The sequence below is a fragment of the Ascidia mentula genome, chromosome 1 (assembly GCF_947561715.1).
Source record: "Ascidia mentula chromosome 1, kaAscMent1.1, whole genome shotgun sequence".
NCBI lineage: Eukaryota > Metazoa > Chordata > Ascidiacea > Phlebobranchia > Ascidiidae > Ascidia > Ascidia mentula.
In genome coordinates, this window is record NC_138566.1 from 10,049,390 (window position 1) to 10,069,796 (window position 20,407).

The 20,407-nt window shown below is 37.8% G+C and overlaps 5 protein-coding genes across 5 annotated transcripts; 1 reads left to right on the top strand and 4 right to left on the bottom strand.

Moving 5' to 3' along the window:
- Positions 1-334: 334 nt before the first annotated feature.
- On the bottom strand, positions 335-7,181 carry LOC145898119 (lysine-specific demethylase RAD23B-like). The gene is made up of 10 exons (XM_082986558.1): positions 7,052-7,181; positions 6,894-6,975; positions 5,945-6,024; positions 5,734-5,882; positions 5,429-5,499; positions 3,256-3,489; positions 3,144-3,185; positions 2,601-2,734; positions 1,763-1,891; positions 335-1,397 (listed from the first exon to the last, which is right to left on the bottom strand). Exons 1-10 carry the CDS (start codon positions 7,115-7,117, stop codon positions 1,284-1,286), a joined length of 1,101 nt encoding a protein of 366 aa, XP_082842684.1. The 5' UTR covers positions 7,118-7,181; the 3' UTR covers positions 335-1,283.
- Positions 7,182-9,129: 1,948 nt separating this feature from the next.
- LOC145912910 (uncharacterized) lies at positions 9,130-11,886 on the bottom strand. Its single transcript, XM_083000361.1, has 13 exons — positions 11,825-11,886; positions 11,689-11,758; positions 11,589-11,628; positions 11,456-11,534; positions 11,309-11,397; positions 11,099-11,245; positions 10,888-11,040; positions 10,586-10,753; positions 10,284-10,504; positions 9,903-10,013; positions 9,689-9,834; positions 9,492-9,618; positions 9,130-9,234 (listed from the first exon to the last, which is right to left on the bottom strand). The coding sequence occupies exons 1-13, from the start codon at positions 11,884-11,886 to the stop codon at positions 9,130-9,132; spliced, it is 1,518 nt and encodes a 505-aa protein (XP_082856487.1).
- Positions 11,887-12,228: 342 nt separating this feature from the next.
- Positions 12,229-13,665, bottom strand: LOC145897424 (V-type proton ATPase 21 kDa proteolipid subunit c''-like). The gene is made up of 6 exons (XM_082985717.1): positions 13,541-13,665; positions 13,344-13,476; positions 13,202-13,274; positions 13,012-13,141; positions 12,825-12,949; positions 12,229-12,696 (listed from the first exon to the last, which is right to left on the bottom strand). The coding sequence occupies exons 1-6, from the start codon at positions 13,605-13,607 to the stop codon at positions 12,592-12,594; spliced, it is 633 nt and encodes a 210-aa protein (XP_082841843.1). The 5' UTR covers positions 13,608-13,665; the 3' UTR covers positions 12,229-12,591.
- Positions 13,666-14,354: 689 nt separating this feature from the next.
- Positions 14,355-18,092, bottom strand: LOC145897417 (solute carrier family 12 member 2-like). The gene is made up of 2 exons (XM_082985704.1): positions 18,031-18,092; positions 14,355-17,797 (listed from the first exon to the last, which is right to left on the bottom strand). Exon 2 carries the CDS (start codon positions 17,774-17,776, stop codon positions 14,369-14,371), a length of 3,408 nt encoding a protein of 1,135 aa, XP_082841830.1. The 5' UTR covers positions 17,777-17,797; positions 18,031-18,092; the 3' UTR covers positions 14,355-14,368.
- Positions 18,093-18,477: 385 nt separating this feature from the next.
- Positions 18,478-19,332, top strand: LOC145901952 (large ribosomal subunit protein eL38). Its single transcript, XM_082989775.1, has 3 exons — positions 18,478-18,509; positions 18,648-18,759; positions 19,189-19,332. Exons 2-3 carry the CDS (start codon positions 18,655-18,657, stop codon positions 19,294-19,296), a joined length of 213 nt encoding a protein of 70 aa, XP_082845901.1. The 5' UTR covers positions 18,478-18,509; positions 18,648-18,654; the 3' UTR covers positions 19,297-19,332.
- The last annotated feature ends 1,075 nt before the right edge of the window (positions 19,333-20,407 follow it).

Consider the following 20,407-nt stretch of genomic DNA (forward strand, 5'->3'; position numbering starts at 1 on the left):
TAAATATAACATACATTGCTTGTATTTGTTCATATTGCGAGTCACATTTCTCACGTATAAGAATTAACGATACAGTTATTGGATTTTCCTGAAACTTTGTTCGGGGCACGAACTTGATGCTGAAAATTTGGTGTCAGTGTTTCCTCGCTACAGAAACCACGATACAGGAATGATGGAAGACTCTCTAAAAAGGTCGGGACTTGTAACTGTTCGCCCAAGACATGACAGCAAACTGTAAATCGGTCACCGTATATGGTGTAAATCTTTCCAAATAGACGTCTATTACACGCACTTGGTCGTTTGACAACACAAGACTTTTATATGCTGGTGTGCAAACACGTCTTGGTTAAAGAAGATATATTTCATGCTACAATTTTACATGGACCGTTTTTAATTCCAAAAACACTGAAAAAACGCAGGAGATCGCTGAACAACAGTGCGAATAACGAACAGGCAAAGCAGGTGAGCGGGGTTGGCAAATACCAGCAAAACACTAGGCCTTTTAATGATTCAATCAAGCACCAACCAGAGTACCGGTAGCACAAGTATGGCAAACTGCTCAACTGCCGTCTGCACAGCCAAGATGATGTGCTGCTAATGCGAGTGTATGTATAGTACGACAGTCCAGGTGCATAAAGAGAGTGTTGGGGTAATTATTTAAATGAGCCTCGGTGACACTGTTTAAACATAAACAACGACGACCACATGAACGAGGCCGTTTAATAGTTTTATTTAGTGTCAATGAACACCATGGTGATAACTGAACTTATGGAAATTTCGTATTGAAACGTATCTGCATTTGCGTGCATTTGTGAGTAATTGGAAGAAAAGGGTTTACGATCGTTTTCCGCGAAATTTCAATCACGTCTCTGTAACCAATATGGAAAATACAAATGTTTGCTAAATTAAGGTCCAATTAGGTGCCACTGTAAGAAACGAGAAGCCATCGTGCGAGCAAACAAAAGGTGTCTTGCAGATTCCGCCACCATACCGTTTCTCCAACGAGCTATTTACACAGAGCAGGCTGAATAAGCACCGCAACAAGCGGGGTTCATATGCTCCGACGCAGAATTTACAAAAACTGTAAGTTGCAGCCAAGCCGGGTGACGTCATGTACTTGGCGCAAGAGTCGAAAATATCCGAAAATTTTTCTGTATATAATCGAAAACACCGCAAAGCTAGTTCAAACTGGAAGGATCAGGAGCTTGAGAGTTTGGGTTGCAAATGTCGAGATGGTTTTGGTGCCGAAGCAACAGTCCGCAACTGGGCGCCCGAGGACGGCGTTACATGTTCTCATCGTTCTGATTCACAAGGAAATTGGCCGCCAGTTCGACGTTCTTCTCGCATGCCATGTAGGCCTGGACGCTCGCGTGCTCAGGGAAGCCCAACGCTTTGAGCTGTAAAAAACGAACGAGACCGTCAAAATATGACATTAGATAGGGAAGTTTGAGTTAGGTTCAAACACGAAGGAAATATTTATGGCAGAAATTTTGCATTTGCGAGGTATTCGAATCGATCGTATTGCTACTATCGGAAATTTGAATTAAAAAAAATATGTTCCAGAAACATTATAATGCTGATCGTCTGTCACTCGTTGCGAGTAATTTTGGATTTTAAAAACATGGATGACTTTTCAACAATTTGAACGTATGTAAAAATGTTTGAAGAAATAATGAATTGGTCAGCTGATGTTTTACATCGAGTCCAAAATGCAGTAAGGGCGAAGAAAGGAATATCGTAGTATACAGTTTTGCCCACAAACCTGTTCAATATCCGCTTTTTCCGCTTCGGTGACGCGGATATATGTGGTTCTGTCATCAGCAGCAGCAGGCTCAGTGTCATCCAGAGTATTAATAAACTCGATGAACTCGCTCTGATGTTCTCGAATATACTGATAAAATAAGTGGAATATTACTAACCGCATAAAAAAGACGGAATATTTCATGTCAGATAGACCTTTGCCAAGATAATGTTAAAAAGCCTGGCACAGAGTATTGAAGAAATTGACTTTTGTAATATGTAAATCATCAAAAAAAATAAAACAAGAGATGACACACTGTGATATAAAAATACATGACATCATTGAACTACTTTTGAATAGTGATGTTTCCAGTTCCAATTTATCCGGCCCAGCCGGATCCGGATAGTTATCAATGAAATCTGGCCGGATAATTTGGATCCAGCAGTTTGTTAACACCGATTCGTGTATTTTATCGGTTATATGGCAAAAATGTTTGATTGCCAAACAGAATGCTATGGTAAGGTTAGCTTATCATGAGTGGAACAAATAAACGTGGCGTGGGCATTTATTAATATACTATAACATGTCACAAAAAACCTTAATAACAAACAACAGAAAAATCAGAAGTCGGCAAGTATCACAGACTCCCAGAAACGAGTAATTTGCAAAATGTTTGTCCATTTTTAAGACAAAAATGCTTTCCCAACTACCAGTAAAATTAAGTGTATTATCCGGCTGGGTCCGGGTATTGAAAATTGATCATTATACGGCCGGGTACCCGGATCCGGCGCAAGACATCACTACTTTTGAATTATGTGTGTGTTAAAGAACCACATCTAAATTTTACAGCCTTTTTTACCTCCAAAAGCTCCGGGTTCTGCTGACCAATAAGCTGCATGCAAGACACGAGTAGAGAAGGATTCTGTCTGACTTGTTGTGCCATTGTTCTGAAAGCCTCATTGTTGCGGATGCTGTCAAACACGTTTCCTTCTCCTAAACACAAGTTTTTTCATAATTATTGGTTAGTCCGAAGTGGTTCTCAAAATGGGGCATGTGTCCCCAACCAGTGGGGTTTCACAAACTCTGGAGGGACACAGAGGGTAATAGCGTTTCATTTTCAATTGATATGGTAAGCATGATTCAGGGTCTAAGATTTGGTGAAATAATAACCTTTACACAAAAAAAAAACTTTTAGGTAAGTTATTATTAAGGTACAGACTATGACACATTTTCCAGATTATTACATAAAAAACATACTGTGTGCGAAATACTGATTTTTATGGGAGCTACTATTTTCCTCGTGTGTTGTTGAATATATTTTTCGGGAATTTACACTGGTGCCTAGTTGTAGTATAAAGACAATCACTAAAACAAATTGCATGTATTTTGTAAATCAAACTACCTCTTCTCCCAGCACCTTGACCAGTTGGTGATTGAGCGGGAGCTGAAATACAAAACGGAGAATTGTCAGATTCAATCAAAATAATGCAGGTCCAACCAACGTAAACGCTTACCTGCTGGTGCTGCTGCCACTGCTGGTGCAAGTGGTGCTGTAGTGGCTGCAACAGCATCTGTTCCACTACCTGCGGCTGGTGGTGGGGCCAAACCCTCAGGAATTCCACTCATCAGGTATTCCACAGCCCTGTCCGGGTTGTTAAAGCTAGCCCTCATGGCAGCAGTGACATCACTGCGACTGAAGCCTAATCCAATGATGTTGGAAATCAGGTTTTCTAAGTCAGAACCAGTCACTGCACATAAAAAACAGTATTTGGAATAGAAAAAACCTTAGCTTTTTTGCACATTAAAACCTTAACCACAATAAGAATAAGCTGTGTTGCATTCTGCATTCTTATATAATTCTGAACAGCGGCTTCCAAACATAATTTTTGTGTCTATTGTGAAAATCATCAGAGTTGCATACACCCGAAAATTTGCCCAGGCTTTGTTTTTTTTAACAAATTTTAATCAGGATTTCTAAGAACATAATTGGCAGTTGTCTATTACACTAAATAAAGTTGAGCCATATCAAATAATATAGTTAGTGTACCAAAAATAAAGCACTATAACATACCAAAGTTTGTTCCCTAAACGTAATAACTACAGCAAAGACACCAAACAGATCTAATACTACAATTTCTATGTAAGCGCAAAACATTGATCATGACAGACAACTCCATGGATGTTTTGTTCTTCTTTCAGGAAATTACATTTGGCCCAAAGTGCATTATTCATTTCTGCAAATGCTAGGTGTGTAAAGACAAAAACAAAGGTACAGTTACAATAGCATAAAAGTCAGTGGGAAATATTGACAAAATCCAAAGTTGTATATATCGGTAGGTAAGAAGGGTAAAACGTAAAAAAGTGCATGTTTGTGTTCTGACCACTGCATAGTGCTGTCTGGGTGCTCAGGCCATATGTCACATACTGAATGCTTAAAATCATAAATATTGTTACTTTTAGGGCAGGCTATCATAACACATGACTGTGAATGTACAAAGTGCAGATCAGCTGCTTGCATTAAGACAAAAATGTGAATTTTTTTACAAATTTTTTCTGCAGTGTAGCACTTGCTTAGTAATTATTCATGCAACCTTTACCACCACCTCCAATGATCTACTGCTAATTCAAGCAGGCTGATCTAATATATACCATGCTGCAGTGCCAAATTTTGTTGAGGCATTGGCTCATTGACTGGTTCCCCTGATACCATAGATCGGTGTGCCTGCTTTAGTATCTCAACCATTTCTTCAATGGTCTTTTGCATGGCATTCGCAACATCTTTCAATGATTGGACAGCAGCAACCTCACTGATATTTGAATCTGGGTTTGCATGGGCTGCACTTAAATAACTGTCAATACCACCAGATTGTCTGATTATTACAAGTAACTCATCCAAGCGTTCTGGTGTAATGTCACCAGGCAAGCTATCCTCAAGGTTTGCCATGGCACCAGTCCCTGGTTCTACTCCCGAAAGAAATTCTTCAAACGTGGGCAATGGTGGCATCGGAGGCAGTGGTACATCAAAACTACCATTGCCATTTGGTACAAGTGAGTCTGCAATCAGGCGGTTCAATCTTTCATCTGGATTGTAACCACAACACATCTCATGTAGTGAAATATTAAAATGCCAAAATCTGTTTATGATTCCCGAGCCAAATACCATGATCACAATAATTGTTTGGCAAATTTGGCATTTTATAATCTGCCAATGTCTATATCAGTGTGGTCCAACTAAATTTTGTCATGGGCCATAACGAACTGTTAGTCAATCCTGTGGGCCAGTGTTGCTATGAGAAATCTTGATTTCATGTATGTACGGAAATATGAAACAAAATTTATTTACATACAAACTTGTTGTTTGCTAGTACAATAACACAAAATAATTTTTATGTATTGTGGCATTTGTGGTGGAACAGCTTCTTTAACGCAAGAAGTCGTTTCCACGAAAATTTTGTTTGTAGATATGTGAAGACTGTCGTACAAAGTTGTGGCTCCAAGTCATGTGACAATTCGCAAGCCCAAAAAAATTTTTTGGGCATGCAGTTGGACCACGCTGGTCTATATAAGAAGACAGCCAAATTTTTATTAGCTTTTTAAACTAAAAAATTATCCTAAGTTTAAAATGGCCTGCTGTACATAATAGTTGATCATAAGACCATGTTGAGGTCTACTAAAACAGAAACTGACCAAACAGAGACTCGGGTGGCACTGTTGAAGAGGGTGTTGTTGTATCTGTAGATTCTGTGGTGGTAGCAGGTCTAAACAATTTATAGTTAATGTTACCATTGTTTCAGAGATGTATAAAATATGCATATTAAATAGTATGTTAGTACCAAAACCAAAACAGTGTAATACAACTTAAAAGTTTAACATCTATATCCAAAGCAATGGAAATTATTATTTGAATAGCCAAAATAATCAAGATCTTTACATTGTGAAATGTTAGAAAATCAGACTAAATCCTTACGAATATAATGATTCTGTTGCCTTACGTTTCACTTTGCTCTGGTTTTGGTTGTTCTGGTTCAGCTGCAGGAGCTGGAGATTGGGTTTCCATAGGTGCAGGATCAACAGAAGGTGCAGGAGCGGTGGATTGGGATGGTGTGCTGGAAGGCTCCTCACTGGTTGAACTGGTTTTTGCCTAACCACACACACAATGGATGGATTAAGTACAGATAAAATGGTTAGATCAAGTATCCATACCTTGGTAACCATAGCAACAACAAACTTAGTTTCTTCTATGTTGTACTCTGATAGTTTTTTGGAGTCTTCCAAAATTTTTCCTGAAATTGACACAGTTACTATAAGTTATAAGCATAAACATTATGTTATAAAATACAAATCTAAAATTTACAGAATCTGTTATTTTTTTATATAAATAAAATTTATATAAACCAATACAGTGCATATTAAGTAAATTAAAAACAAATAATAAGATAACAAGTATATGTCAAACTTTTTCAGATTTTTTTAGAGTTGTGTATGTCATTTAAAAATAAATATTTTCATTAAAATTACCCGAATTGTCTTTAAAAAGGACAAAATATTGACCAGTCAACCAAAGACTCTGAACAGTTGCACGTACAATTTTACCATTTAAAAGTTGTTTTTTTATTATTGTCTTATTCTGCATCTACGTTGTAATAATAAAGACTTATCACCTATAGAGTTGCTGCTAAGAATATCATATCAGCCTTTGCATGTACAAGAACTTACATGCAGTGTAAATTAGTTACTTAGTAAGTAAGTAAACAGCTTGTTGTGAGTCAAGAGGTGTAAAATGAAATGAAGATATGGTTGCAATTAAATGTATACATGATAAAACTGACGAATTAAATTTGATGTGAGGTTGCTAACTTTTAAATTAAAAAAGATCATTAATTTTTTTTTAAATGCAAACCAAAATACAGGTCAAGACTAAGCCAGTTGGGCAAAAAAAATTATGTGACATAATATCCGTGCAAAAACAGATTCACAATTAGGCATCCTCGGCCAAACAAATTTGGGAGACCCTGGTCTAATGATATATGTACAATGAATACTTTATAACATACCCAAAACATTGATTCTTGCAACAGCACAGCATGTGTTAAATTCACAAGTTAAGAATTGAGTTAAAAATGGTATTAGACCAAAACATAAAAACTCTCACCAGCATAAATGAGTTTTTGTCCACCAACAGGAAAGGTCTCTTTACACTTGGATTTTTCTATGACCTCTTTCAATGTTTTGACCTGAAATTTTTAGGAAATAGAAAAGGTTTTTTAGGTTTTAACACAGTAAACATGTAGGCCTATATATTCAACTTACGGTATCATTTTCATTAACTTCCACCTTGAACATTTCCTGCTTAAGGGTTTTTATGGTAATCTTCATTTTGCCAAGTTTCACACACAAATATGCTAAACAGCAGTCATAAACCTATTTCCTATTTTCTCCTACAAAAGAAAATGCGCACTTATAGAGCAGGTACAAATTAAAGGGCACTGACAACATTTTTTTTGAAAAAAAACGTCACCATGTATGTGAGCTGATGTTAACTTGCATTGCTTTGCGATCGCAAACTTTGCGATGAGATTATTTTGTGGCAATAGTTTAGAGCACTACATTGTTTTGGACATACCTTGTAGTGCTATAATCCGTCATAATAGTGTGGCTCACACACATGTCGCAAACACCGGTAGTTTCTAGTTTAAAATTCGCTTAAAAACGTCACCACTTTTCCACAATTTTTGACCGAGGTTTGTCCTCTAGTCTATATATTACAAAATTAGGAACTTTAATTAAATTTATGAAGTAAATTAATAGCAAACGAACAAATTAATACGATTGAAATAGTGATATTGCATTCCGCTGTGACGACACAAACCCACATGACTGGTGTAAAATGATAATTTTACTTATAGATGGCGCAAGAGATGCAATTAATGCTACCACAAATAGCTTGGCCACAAATCGCAAGGTTTGGAATTATTAATCGTTTTAAGTGCACAAATAAGTTTAAACAAATGGTAGCCAATAGTTTTGCATTCCAGGATAAGAATACATTCACTTATTTTTGACGATTGCTAATCGGAACACCCCCATACGGCAATTGCAGGTGGCTGTTGTAACATACGTTACAGAAACCAGTGCTTGTATTGCGTAATGTTGTGCGCGCAGCTTTGCACATCTACTGCATAATCCCATAATGTGACCCAAATGATTTAGCCATCGAATAATCTCGAGTAAAGTGATTCATTCAACATCCTTTTTTGCCACATAAAATGTTCTCCTATGCTTATGTCACACCACATCTATGTTCTTGTATTATTTTACTTCAAGCGCCTGAAGATATCACGTGACATTATTGACCAATCAGCTCTCATAATGGAGAGCGTTAAAGAGCCCAGTCTTCACCCGTAAATTCAGTCAAGTCAAGTCAAGTCTAGTCTTCGCCATTCTATTCAATGACATTCTATCAACGTTGTATTGAAAGTTGTAATGTACCGTCGTAATGCAGAAGATAACAGAAATGAATACAATAATTCGGGAAAATATCCTAGTTCTGGGTGCTTTACAGAAAGAGGCAGAAGCAGATTTAACAATCGAAGAGACTCAATAACCGCTCAGGCCATCGAGACACTGTTAAATATATCAGAAACACTTCGAGTTATTTACACTGTCAACGTTGTCTTGTGAATAGAATAGAATTTTTGTCGTGGCAGACCCGAAAGTGGACCTACCGTTGAGTTATTTTGTTTTTGTTGTGTTTTTTTTTAATTAATTTTTATTGCTATTCTGTTTTCAGACAGAAACTGAAGATGCCAATAGGCGAAATTAATATTTCTTTAATAAAGATCTCATACTGGTGTGATCGTCGTTTACTCCTTTTGGAGCTCTAGAAATGTTGTCTTGTGAATCAACAATAGATGTTTAAACAACAAATTGCCCGCAAATCACAAAATTGAGATATAAACCTAGCGTACCATCAGCCTGTTTAAGCCTAAACATGAATAAAATCGTGATTACTTATTTGTTTTTGCCACTTGGGCACGAAAATACATCTGAAACGTTTGTTGGACTGCGCCATACAACTCAAAACCCACAGAAAAACCACATTTGCTTTTTCTTAAACGCTGCTCTTGAAAATAAAAAGAAATGTTGGAGATAAGCAACCCTATAGTGTTCATCCATATAAGCAATTTTATTAAGGGAGTAATTTCACAGCCATGCACATACAGGCCAAGTTGGCCTATGTTGACATTAACAACTTATACTGTCGTTTTGCGTTTGCATCCAAATTTATATGCAAAATATTCCGTCATAGTTTATTCTGTCGAAGATCATCTCTGAAAGAACCCTCTGGTACTTTTGATATCATGGAAAATTGCAACGCATATATTAAATCAAACGTTTGTAATTTGTTTCAGCAGCTGGGCCACCTGCTTCGCTTTCGTCTCAAGAATCTCCCGTTCGTTTGCCAGTACTTTTCTTTCGGATAAAATTCGCTCCTAAAAGAACAACAAAAAGTATAATACGAGCGGTATCCGCGGTAAGATTTCACCGCGTTGGATTCCACGTGCAAGCACGAATTAATTTACCAATAAAAGAGCAGGAGGTGAGTGATTGTTAAAAACGTTCTGTGACGCAATACAAGAAAACCAAAATCTAAAAACTGTGAAAAGGAAGCTTTTTAGTCTTATACAACCGACAATACCCTTTTTGCGCTTGGCCATAAGCATTTGTCGGTATAATAGTCACTTTTTACCCAAGCAACAGTTATTTTTCTCCTCTGGGTGTCGTTTTCTTGGATTCTGGCTTGCCACCAACTTTCGTTTTGCTTTTTGTGTTTTTCCATTAGAGCTCTAGTTTCGCTTCTCTCTTTATCCACTAGCCTAAAAAAGTCGGTTGTAATTGAATGCTTTAATTTTTTTTTTTAAAGACGAATACAGTCATTTGTAGTACCGAATTAATTCAACTCTTTCGTTTTCGAAGGCTTGTCTGGCGGATGCAAGTTCAGCGCGAGCAGCTCTTTGCAGGCTCATATGAAGTTCAACCGAATCAACTTGCATTAGATCTCCGCTGGTTAGAGCATTGTTCAGAGGCAAAGTCTTAATACGAGCATAATGCTTGACGCTATTATAGTACAATTACTGTCAAAGAAAAGCCGGAAACCGACCTTTTCCGTTACTGACAAACTTCTGATGTGATTTTCTGTTTCATTTGACGTAGATTCAACATTGTAAGATACTGATGGTTTTTCAGTCGGCGACCAACACGACGGGGAACTCTAAAAGCATATTCATATTCAACGAAATGGCATAGACAATTATGAAGTAATGTGAAAATATCTAGGTTTCTAGAATACGTAGTAATTGTCATTGGTCCTAAACAACGTAATTATAGACTGAAGGTGCAATAACGTTTTTCACACCGAGCGAACAATTTGCTGCATGAAGTTAAATCGTTTGGCTTTGTGTGGTGCTGTAAAGCGTTCATTGAATTGTATAACGAGCCACGAGGTCGGCCTATTTTTGTAACCGAAAGAAGGCAGATTTACCTCCACACAAAAATCATCAAGTAGGTGTTCGATCACTGGTTTCCGTTCTGAAGGATTGATCAACTTTAATGTTCGAATGCGTTGCATTGTTTCCTCGTTGTTGTATTCTATACCGCCCAGCACGTAAAGTGCGCTGTGTAATATAAACGCATCATGACCGTGCAGGGGGCTGTCTGGCATACAAATCCCGGCCGCAACGGGACGTTTCCATTTTTTGCTTCCTAAAAGTATAAAGTGGTTTTCCGATGCTGTAATGGAGCCAATCAGGGACAACCTATCATATTCCAGGATATTTTTCATACCCAAACTATATTTGTAAGTTCCAAGTAGGCAGGTGGACGCATCATCGCATGTTTCGTTATAACCTCCAATCAAATAAATGTCCTTGTTGCGATGAGCCACAAACTTATGGCCTGCTCTTGGGTAGGGCAGAAGGCCTCGTACATCTGGTCGATGCCAGCAGTTTGTCTCTGCAGAAAAACATACATTATTAGCCGTTCGTATTACAGTGTTTTACTGCTGTTTGAACAGGCTATATAGCCTATAATGCATATTTTTTGGATGATTATTTAAGGTATATTTATAAAGTAGTTAAGGACATTACCAGGATCATAACTATGCAAATCGTTGTAGTAGCAATTTTGTCCCCCCGATCCACCTTGAATGTACAAAATGCCTTCTACTATTGCGAATCCGTGATCACATCGCGGACTTGGTGGAATCCCACACGGTTGAATGGTTTCCCAACAGTTGTTATCTGAGGTATACCATGGGAATGACAAAACAAAACTTTACAAATCATGGGGGCGCTTTACCTATGTCAAATACAAACATATCATTCGTGGCTGTGCCGTTGCATATCCCCCCAAAAACGAAGATTTTTCTCTTTATGGGCCCAGCCGAAAAACTGACCGCTGATGGTTGCTGTCCCGTTGTATGCAATTTGCTCCACAGCGCTCGGTCTTAATGCAATTCCGTTGACACGAATATCTAAATACTATTGCCGAATGTCAAGCGTAAATTACCTGTTGAAAGCTTGGAGATGCCTGTTATGCATTTCTCACTTACGAGCTGGTCTTTTCCCCCAAATAGGTACAAGTCGTGATCAATATAACTGACAGAACAAAACAATCCGGTAATTTAATAAAATTACTTTATATGTACTGCCTTACCACATGGAATGGCTGTCTCTTGGAGAAGGTACATCTCCCGCTTGTTCCACTGTTTCCCATATTATCTCTGTGTCTTGCACTACCACGCAAAAATTTGTTATGTAAGAAAAGTTTTTATGCAAAAGTATTTTACCTGACAACAGGTGAAGATCATTGTAAAAGACTAACTTTCCCTGCGAAGAAAGTGATACATTATTGTTTACTGCCAACATGGAATCAGCTTATATTTGTACCTCCGTTTCAGAGTGACATCCTCCAAACACGTAAACCTTGCCTTCGACCAACTGTGCCGACATTCCGTGTCTGAACAGATAAAGGCGTGTGTAGTTTATATATTAAACTGATATTCGTAAATGACGGGATGCTAACCTCGCGGTTGGTGCGATTCCGGATGTTCTTACCGCTTTCCAGATACAGCTTACCACGGCCATTTTTTGAAACGCGGATGAAAGTTAAAAGTAATCTACAGAAGAGCCCGCTGGCTTTCTGTATCCGTTCAAGAGCCTTGTTGGAATGTAGAACAATGGGCAATTCACTTTCTCAAGCGTTGGGCTCCCGCAGCTGACAAGGCGGCGCTCAATTTAATTGGACAGTCACTTAGGTGAATGAAGACGGAGATCCAAATTGAAAAAAAAAAGAGTGACATAAGACAGAAATGTATCTCAAGTGGTAATCACGATATTGAGTATAATCCGACACAGCTGAATCTGAAACACTGCCTGATTGCTCAATTGTGACAACATTTTTTCTCTCAACATTTTAAGTTGTACAACTTTAAACTTTGATTTATTCTTGTGGAACGATCAACAGAACTCGGACGATTCACGAAATTGTGGTGAGAAAAATTCCAGCATAATTCAACAAAAAGCAACCATTTCGACCAAATTCAATCCCATTTTTGTTTCGCGGTAGAGCTTTGTACGTCAGTCAGATATTGCACAAAAATACGGACACAACAAGTAATAAATCTTCAACATAGATATACAACGCTGCAGTTATAAGTTGTGATAACAACAGTAAAGGACCTTTATAAGTAAAAGATGTCAAGATCCACTGCCATACATGTTTTTCTAAAGAGTTTGACGACCCAGTTTGAAATGGAAGTCCAATACCGTTGTAATATATACACTAAAAGTTTATGCAGTTATTGCGGACTGCATGTGTGCTTTAGAGGTCATGATAATGGCAACAATAATTCCAAATAAGCCGATGGCACTCCCGAAAATCTCCACAATTAACACCTAAAACACATTTAATAATTTTCAAGATTTATAATTTCTAAACACAAAAACACCTCAGTTGAAGGTCTGAATCTAATAACAATAGTTACTGGAACAAAAAGAGTTCTGACATGTACAAAAAAACTTACTTTAACAAAGAGAGTCTGGTTGGCAGCATCAGCCAGGGCAGCACCACTTCCAACAATTCCAACACAAATACCACAGGCCAGGTTTGCAAGACCTGTTACCAGACCGGCACCAAGAATAGAGAAACCTATGGTGATGCAAACAGGTTAGACTTTGAAACATATGGAATCAAACATGTTTCGTTATTACCCGCAAAATAGTTCTTTGCCATGGTGGCCTCATCCAATAAATCTGGGTTGAAGTTCACCAAAGACTGGGACATGACAATGGCCAAAATAATTCCATATATGGCAACAGCTTCACAAAAGATGATGCTCACCTAAAATGTCACACACCGAGGTAAAAACTGTTTGCAAGTTATAATGCAGAAGCAACTCACCAAGTTCTTGGAATAAATCCTTGGCGTAAATATGCCTGCTCCCATTATGGATGAACCAGTGGTGTAAATGCCCCTTTGAAAATTATGATTGGAATTTATTGCAAAGACACACCATGGTAGACATTAAATAAACAAATCTTACCAAGCTGCACCACCAACAGAAAAAGCCATGGCTAGTCCAATTCCCACACATGCATAAGCATAGGGAGATATGGAAAGCAGAAGCCAGCCAACATCAAACCTGAAGAACTGATCAGTGAACAAGAGATACAAACCTAAAGGAAACACAAAATGAAAAGTTGCACCATTGGGATCCCACAGCATTTCACAAGTAATTACCTAGTGATATCACTACCAAAAGAAAGATAGTATACAGTGCAGCATACACTGCCTTGTAGGCCGACATAATGCAGATATTATCAGGTCAGTAAAAATCCCTACAAATCTGAAAACAAATAGTACTTGTAACACAGCACATTGCTTTAAATACAATTACTATACTCTGATAAAGATAGATAGTGATTTAATCCGAAATCAAGAGACAGCAGTGTGAAATAGGAGTACAGTAAAAAGTAATGTAGGCAAACACACTTTTAGCCATTGTAATTATAGATAGTTCATATATTGCTGTTTATATATCATTTAGATAGGATGACAAAATTTTGTACCAAAACAAGCAAGTGCTTTATACAAGTGGTAAATCAACAAATTCCAAAAAGCAGCGTGTTAGGATATAGGCAGTTTAAAATAAATATGAAATGTTTGACAGATGGGGTGCAGCTTAAGACTGTGTCATGAAATATCTGTAAGTTTTGTTACAGAAAAAGTAAAAAGAAACGGGTGGCATTGAACTGGCATATCAGGTTCTGCTAACAATTGTCAAATGAATTTTCACATACAAATAGCAACATTACTGATTGTTAAAGAATTGGTAGAATAAATACAATATAAATTAGTAAACAGAATAAATTACAAGGCACACACCCACTTTAAAATTAATACTTCAATTACAAGAAAGGTTTATTCTTGGGTTATGACATAAAATTTTGAGCTTCCTTTAGTTTTTGTTTATTTGTGCAAAATGTATGATGACATATTTCCAAAAACCATAGCAATGCACAAAGATAATTGTCCTAATTCGAAAGAAAATACATGTCTACACCTTAATTATGAATAAAACGTCAAAACACTAGTCTGGTTGCCACGAAGCAATATCATTGGAGGCAAGTCTCTTGTTAGTTCCTCCATCCAGGCCATGTACAATGCCGAAGAACAGTTTCCTTTGCGGGCCATTGGTAAAGTCATCATAATAAGAGCAGCATCTTTGGAGTGCTCTTGCAAGAGTTCCTGCAGACGGATCTGCCGGTTAGTTTTGTCCTTGTGAATTTTTAGCTCATTGTCTGTAATTTTCCAAGAGTTTTTCGGGTCTGTGTCACCAAGTTTTTTCTCGTCTGAGTCTTCCCTTTCATCATACAATCGATATGGTTCAATCATTTTCTCAAAATTCTGCAGGGACGACTTGTTTGGCTTACGGTTAATCTCAGTCACAACAATAACATCTTCAAAACTGATGCGAAACTTGGTGAGAAGTTGTGCCATGGTCCGTTTGTCCTGATCAATCCGATCTTTCTTGCCACCAGTAAAGATTCTCAACTTGCAACCAGACCATTGCTTTCTTGTAGAAATCAAATAAGGCAAAAGAATGGTTAGACCACCATCGTCAAAGAGCCACCATACATCGATTGTCTTCCCTTTGCCCTGGATGCTTTGAAATTGAGTAGAAGCCTTCAACTTGGCTGCATTCACATCTCCTGCCACATCCTTAGCAGCAGACGCAATGTGGACAAGGCGATTGCTACTTCCTTTGTCCGCATTCTTCTTAAGATTAACTATTTCGTTAGAATCACCCATGTTCCCTGCCTCTGACAAGTAAGAATCATCCCGTTTGAAACCACTGGAATCAGATTTACTTTCAATTATAATATTATCTGTGGACATGTACTGTGAAACATCCAACCCCTCCACCATTCGTAAAATGCATACACCATAATTCATGTCAAAGGCATTATGTATAATATTGGTGTATTCTGCAATCTTATCACCCTTGCTCTGTTTCCAATCTGTCATAAAACCCATGAGTATCGTGTTTGTTCTCAATTTTCCCAGTCCGGATAGTTGCATTAAAGTGAGAACACCATTGTCCAGGTTTTCTGCAACTACAGATTGGTAAAATGCCCGAAGATGTTGTTTTTTTAACCACTTTTGACTTTGCTGATTCTCGGCGTGGCTATTACGGAGATCTCCTTTTCCTTTGACCATCTTGACATTCCCACATACCATTAACGAGATGTTTTTCGTGACCTGAGATGCTAAGTGTACTAAAGCTGGACGATGGTTAGGAGAACCCGATAAAACCAAAAGCTGAGGTCTGAAGTTCTTAACGTGATCATCCACAGATGTGAGTTTCAGGGTGTGATTAAGAGCTTGCGTATAAATATAGGCTTGTGTGGAGGAGCCCCAGTTGACGTCAGGTTTCTTGTAGTCAACATACTTGTACAAAGCAACCACTATGACGATGGTGATTAAAGCAGCGTACCACTGAATAACGAACATAATCGCACAACAAATAAAAGCACCCACAAGGGAAAGCCACATATTGTAATATTTAAAAGCTGGTCGCCAACCAGGAGACTTTGCTAATGAGGCAGAAAAACATGAGTAGTTGATCAATGTGTAGGAAGCAAGGAAAAAGTTTGAAATGATCGGGGCGATAGCATTAAGATCTCCTATTAAAATAAAAGCAAGGGCAATGACAAATGCCAGTATGTATCCACGTCTGGGTTCGTCACTGACCGGTGCACCTTTCCCGAAAACTCCAATTAGCGGAAAGATTTTATCACGGCAAACTGCCTGGAAAATTTTTGGGGCACTAACAAGGCTAGTCAGGGCAGAAGAAAGTGTTGCAGCCACAATACCGGCAACAATAATTGGTCCGAACGCACTGATTTTCTGCATTGCCTGGTAGTCATTTAAAAGCCCAGAGGGTAAACACTTACTGGTGGAGTCCGCTGATTGCTGGCACCCAGGAGCCAGTGTCATATTGTAGTAACAACCTAACTGGCATGCAGCAGTACTACAGTTATATGTAGTGGCATTTGCTGCACAGTCTGCCACAATTCCAGTAGCAAAACGGACCTCAACACTTCCCAATATCACCAAAAATCCAGCATAAACAATGCTTGTAATTAAAATTGCCAATAGAGTACCTTTGGGGATTGCTTTCTGTGCATCTTTCAAGTCACCGGATATGTTACAACCAGCCAAAATACCGGTAGCTGCTGGAAAGAAAATGGAAAATATTGAAAAGAAGTTTTCACCATTTCTAAAATTAGGAGCAAAGTTTTCTGCAGCAATACTGGACTGGTAGTTAAAAAAGCCATTTGCTTTCTTGGTCTGGCTAGCAGGAATAAATGTTCCAATGAGAAAGTTGACCATAGAAACCAGCAAAATAAAGAGCAACACCAGTTGCATTTTTGACTCCCAAGCCATGCCCAGTTGCGTTATGCCAAGAAGTAAAACAACAGTAATAGCTCCTATGATTCTAATGTCATTCATTTTACTCCCAGTCATGCTTACGTTGTTTTCAAATAACAAGTCCACAATAGTCTCAGCGAATCCAACAACATACAGGGCAACAGCAATAGCATTGGCCAGGGAAAATATTAGACCAATGGCCCCTCCGAATTCGGGCCCAAGACTTCTGGATATGAGGTAATAAGCTCCACCACCTCTGACCTGTCCATTGGTGCATATCGCAGACATGGACAATGTTGTAATAACAGTTACGATTGCAGACAACCCAATAATTAGTAGACCTAAACCAATGCCAGATTGACCCACTACCCAGGATAAACGAAGAAAAAGCATAACTCCCCAAATGTTCAGCATACACCTAACCAACACTCCTTTGATCCAACCAAACTTGATTGGTGCTTGTACAGGTGGTTGCTCTTGATCCGTGGTAAGTTCTTCTGCTATTGGCTGACTTTGGGAGCGAGACTCAATATCTACAGGTGCATCATGAAGTTGGCCAAGACTTGGTCGCGCGGCTTTGTTGGTCATGGATGCCGTATTTCTGTAGTACTCACTCATTGGAATGGCTTCCTGGGTGTTATGGCCAAATGTCTTTTGATAGTAGCTTTTGGAATAAGTGTCATGTGAGTCGCTTTGCACTGTTTCATGACCAGGTGATGCTGGTGTTGATTTATCAGGATTGGCTGGGTCAACAAACTCAACATGGAACCTGGTGCCTTGCACTTTTTTCTCAGCTTCTACTGTTTCCTCAGGGACTTCGTCAACTGGAGAACTTTCCTCATTATGATTGCCAACAGTCATCATTATGAAGTCATCGCTTTCTGATTTGGGCACAGCATTACTCTCAGGGCCATTGCTTTGTACTAACCCTGAGGTTTCATCAGTAATACTGTTTGTTGATCCTCTCCGTTCAGTTGAGTTCACGAGAGGATCATGGTTGCCAGAAGAAACCTTTTCCACTTCAAATCGGGATGAAGACATTCTTTTCACACCATTAACGAACTATAAAAACAAACATAATTTTATTCTGTGAAATATGGATAACTCACATCTTCATAAATTAATGTAGGCATAAATTGCATAGTCAATATTAAATGTGCCTTAAACTGCTCAAGTACATTTCATCACGGGAAACAGGCAAGTATAAAGAGCCAAAACTTATCACAAGAAAATCAAAGTAAAAACATACGTTTCCCAAATATACCAAATCAAAATTTTCCAAGAATTACCCGTACCTGCTTCTAAAAACCAACTTCGCTTTCTCTTCTCTGGAAAGCCAACATTGTGGGGAAAAACGACTTTCCACGACCGACGAAGCGTGACATCGTCACATGATGAGCACGAGATAGCGCTGTGTGTTTTTTTATTAATTTTTTTTCTTTATAGAGCTCAAAAATATTTGTGTAAAACTTACAATCAGTGTGCAATTACAATCAGAGTATTGAATGCAATATTTAAACTGTGTTACAAAAACATTTCCATAATAAATATCCGAATTAATAAAACTTTCTTGTTTTGTATGAAAGATAAACTTTGATTATATAATAATAAATAATTTATTGATGTTTTTTGAGACAAATTTTGTATTTATTTGGCAATGGAAAAGACAAAGACATTTCAAAAAATGCACTTAACCTGTGATTTCTATGATACAATAGGAATATTTTGTTGGTTCGGATCAAGAACTTTCTTTTCGGCTTTGCAACGAGGTGAAGTGAGTTAATTTTTATTCATTTTATTTAACAAAAACCTAATCACGCTATGACAAAGTAACTTCTTGAATCAATTTCTTTCAAATCAAATTTATGTCGGCAGTACATGTTCATTAACCTACTTTATTTGTATTTTTCAGTGCCAAAATGCCAAAACAAATCCACGAAATCAAGGATTTTCTTCTGACTGCTAGGCGGACTGATGCCAAATCAGTTAAGATTAAGAAGAACAAGGATAACACAAAATTTAAGGTTTGTGAACGCATCATGTGGTGTTTGATAACAGAATTAAATAAGGAACACGACTCCCAGGTTTTCTCATAATTCTGAGTATAAAGAGACTGGCCCATATGCCTGGCAGCATCAGTAACAATTTATGTAAGCAATGTTATGTTTCATATTCAACGGCAATTAACAAAACAGTAATGTTTTCAAAAAATGTGTGATATGAAGAATAGAAGAGAATGATGTTTTAGGCAATTAATGCAAATAATATAACCCTAACCACTTAAAACATACCCATCATGACTGAAATGTTTTGGGGGGTTAACTTTGTACATTTTTTAATTTTTTTTAAGCTATGTGACTAAAATTCATTATGATAATGGTTTTTGCATTACCTTTTGATAATATTTGATTGTGTCACTTTCAATTGAAACAGTGTTTCATGTTATACTACAGGTACGATGCAGTCGTTACCTTTACACCCTTGTGATACAAGACAAGGATAAGGCAGAAAAACTTCGCCAATCGTTGCCACCAGGTCTCAGCGTCAAAGAACTCAAATAAGAAATGAGTTTTGCTCAATAAAACGCAAAAATTTTACTTTTCTGTTTATCTTAGAAGTAATTTATGTAACACTAGGACTTGAATCTAAAGCAGTGGTATACAAGTTAGGCTGTGAAACAACAGGTTTACATGAAAAATTTCTAGACTGAAGATTATTGCCCAAAATATCAAGCGATTTGCCAACTTTGATCACGATTGATCAGTGGCATAGCACAACAATTGTTCAGTGGCATCACAGAAAAAATTATATATGGAGCCCCTCTAGTGGTGGAATTTTGCCCCTTCGTGTTCATTTGTTGTATAATTGAATTCTGTTAAAACTTTATTTTGGTGTATTACCTGTTATTTTTCTTCCTGGCAACTTGTTGCATCGTTTAATTTCAATAACGTCATTACTTCATGCGATATTGGTTAAAATAACCTTTTTGTGGTAAAAAATGTAACATTGTAAAAAAATATGTGCATAAATGCAGGCATAATGTAAGTTAATAACCATGTTGGAGTGGGTCTTGCGTACACCCGGCGAAACCCAGATTTGGAGTATATAATTGTCTTAAAATTTGAAAAAAATAGCGACCTAGGTTAAACTGAAAATTCACGAGACCAACATTGTCCAGGAAGTGAAATGTGATGACGATAAAATGCATGGAATCGACCATCGTTACGACACATATAGCAAATAAATCATTACGTCATCTTCAGTGTAGGTGGTTAATTGGTCATGGACTGTAGCACCACGCATGTTTCCCGACTGAATTTATCACACAGCTGGAACAAAAAATGCAAACGGAGTTTTAACTGGCACTCGCTCAGTCAATTTGATTCAAACCAGCTGATATTGCAACGTGCGTTTCATTTATTAAATAAGTCTGTCCACTGAGTCCCAAGTCTATACAGCAAGACCACCGCGATAAACCCACTAAACCAAACATTTGTTGAAGTTTGGACAATATGAAAAGGGATAAACGCTATATTAGTTGTGTAAAAAAACAAGGTGTAAAACTTAAAAGAAACAATAAAACTAAACCAGTCATGTTTTAACTATACGCACACGTATTCCTGAAGATCTTTTCTTCATGGTGTTACGCCGCATTCGCCATCACAGCTACTT